At 70.4% G+C, this 2,108-nt stretch overlaps 1 protein-coding gene across 1 annotated transcript in view; it reads right to left on the bottom strand.

Annotated features, from left to right (window-relative positions):
- The window catches only part of LOC113407610 (ankyrin repeat domain-containing protein 23-like), a 7,291-nt gene extending 5,877 nt beyond the window's left edge, over nt 1–1,414 (bottom strand). The window contains exon 1 of the mRNA XM_026656525.2: nt 1,375–1,414. Within this exon, the coding sequence (XP_026512310.1) occupies nt 1,375–1,401 (27 nt within the window). The 5' untranslated portion in view covers nt 1,402–1,414. The remainder of the gene's footprint in view (nt 1–1,374) is intronic.
- Between the last annotated feature and the right edge of the window lie 694 nt (nt 1,415–2,108).

Raw genomic sequence — 2,108 nt, 5'->3', positions numbered from 1 at the left:
GGGTTTTGCGAGGCTAGGCTGTCTCTACAGCTGGGAAACAGGCACGGAGCAGGGGAGGGACCTGCCCGGGGTCATGGCGGGTCAGTGGCAGAGCTGGGCGCTGGGAAGGAGGCTGAAAGTGCTCTGCCCAGCTCCCCATGAGCCCTGTCACTCCTAGCTCTGCCGAGTTGGAGTGGGAACAGGACATTCCCAGGTTGGGCCCTTGGCAGGCCTGGCCCTGGGCTGTGCACGGCTCTCCCTGGATCACTCTCTCCCTGGCTGGCTCGGCCTCCCCAGCTCAGGTAGCACTGGCTGGGCCCCGCACACCCAGGGGAAGGGGGGTGTCTAGTTCCTGCTCTGCCGTCTCCCGTCACTGCTGCCCGGGCGCCCCGCTGGCTGCGGCTGGCATTCCGGCCGTGCACCTGTCCCGGCCCTGGCCAGCGTCAGCCCCTATTTATACCCCCCCCCAGGGGCTGGTGGGCCCAGCATGAAATAAACATCACGTGTGGCGGATGCTGCCCAAGGGCAAACAAGCGCCAACAAGCCTGCAGGGCCAGGGGCTGCAGAGTGCCAGGGGCAGCAGGGGGCATCCAGCCCACCCTGGGGAGACCAGGGCAAACACCTACAAAGCAACAGCTCAGTCCCACAGCGGCCTGGGCCCAGCTCAGAGGGACCAGCCCAGGGGCTGCCCAGACAGACCCCGTGGCACCGAACACCAGCCCTGGTGCGTTAGCCATGCCCCAGCCCCACGCGAGTAGGGAGGCGCAAAGGGGATCCCACCAGACCCGCCGTGTAGGGACACCTGAGGAGAGCACAAGGGCAGGGGGTGACCCGGAGGGGGGACAGCTCCCTGGCACAGTTCCCTGCATCCCCCCTCAGCTACATCTCCACAAACCCAGCCCCAACAGCGGGGGGGGGGACCCCACCTGCCACCTCACCGCAATGGGCGGCCACAGCCCAGGAGGGGGTCCCCAGCCGGGATCGGGACCCAGCGAAGCGACAGCCCAGCGCCCTGGAGACCAGACCGTGGCGCTCTCCGGGGGGGGCTGGGCTGCTGGGAGCAGACATTTGCCCCATAACCAGCCCCCCCATCGGACACGGGGTCAGTCCAGAGGCCCCCTCCCCCGACCTAAGGAGAGTCCAGCGGGGACCGCCCTGTACCCAGCCTCGGCCCGCTGCGCCCTCCCCGCGGCCCGGGCTTCTGCCCATGCAGCCACCTCTGGGGTGGAGCGCGGCAGCCGCGCTGGACAGGGCCGCCAGCGAGAGCCCGCGGGACCCAAGGGCTCCGCAGCGTCCCCCGCGGACTCCGTCCCGCTGCACCGCACAGGGGGTGCCCCGGGCGCTGCGCTCCGCCGCCCCTTGGCCCCCCGGCAAGCCGGGGCACCCCCCGCTCACCAGCTGCTGGACGCTGATGAGCTCCATGGTCCGCCCGCTCCGGCGCCCGCGCCCGCGGCCGGCCCGCCCCACCCCGCTGCTTTTATCCCAGCGGCGGGTCCGCCCCCACCCCCTGCTCCGGCCCCAGCGACCCGCCCGGCTCCGCCCCGGGCTCCCCGTGAGCGGCCAGCAGCGGGACACGGGCAGCATCGGCCTGGGCCAATCGGCTCCAGCGCGCAGGGGGCGGTGCGGGTCCCACAGGGCTCTGCCATGGGGTGTCCCGACCGGAGCCTCACGAACAGCCCTGGGCCCTTCTAGCGTCAGAGCCGGCAGCCACCAGCCCTCTCCCCAGCGGGGACACTGAGGCACAGAGCTGGGGCAAAGGCCTGGCCGAGGCATGACTAGAACCCATCTCCCCTGCCGGGCTAGTCTGACAGGTAACCCCCGGCCACGCTGCCCCTCGGCCTCAGCCCCAGGGAGATGGGCCTGGGGACCAGCCGACGTGCCCAGCCCTGGCCCGCCCCCGTGCCAGGCGCTGCACAGGCACAGAACAGAGACAGTCCCTGCCCCACACTGCTCCCCTCTCCGGGTAGGGGAGTCAGGGCGAGTTTGTACAAAAAAGGGACGGTGCAGTTTGTGAGGGATTTATTATGAATTTATGCCCTGCCAGCATGTCCCCCGCCCCCCAGAAACAGGGCACCTCCCAAGGACACCATACACTGCAGGGAGTGGAGGGCTCAGCAGGGGGCTGGCCA

Source organism: Terrapene carolina, unplaced genomic scaffold, assembly GCF_002925995.2.
Source record: "Terrapene carolina triunguis isolate 2854851 unplaced genomic scaffold, T_m_triunguis-2.0 Scaffold49, whole genome shotgun sequence".
In the NCBI taxonomy this organism is placed as follows: Eukaryota; Metazoa; Chordata; order Testudines; family Emydidae; genus Terrapene; species Terrapene triunguis.
Note: the sequence above shows the minus strand (reverse complement) of the source record. Positions and strands in the feature narration are given on the sequence as shown.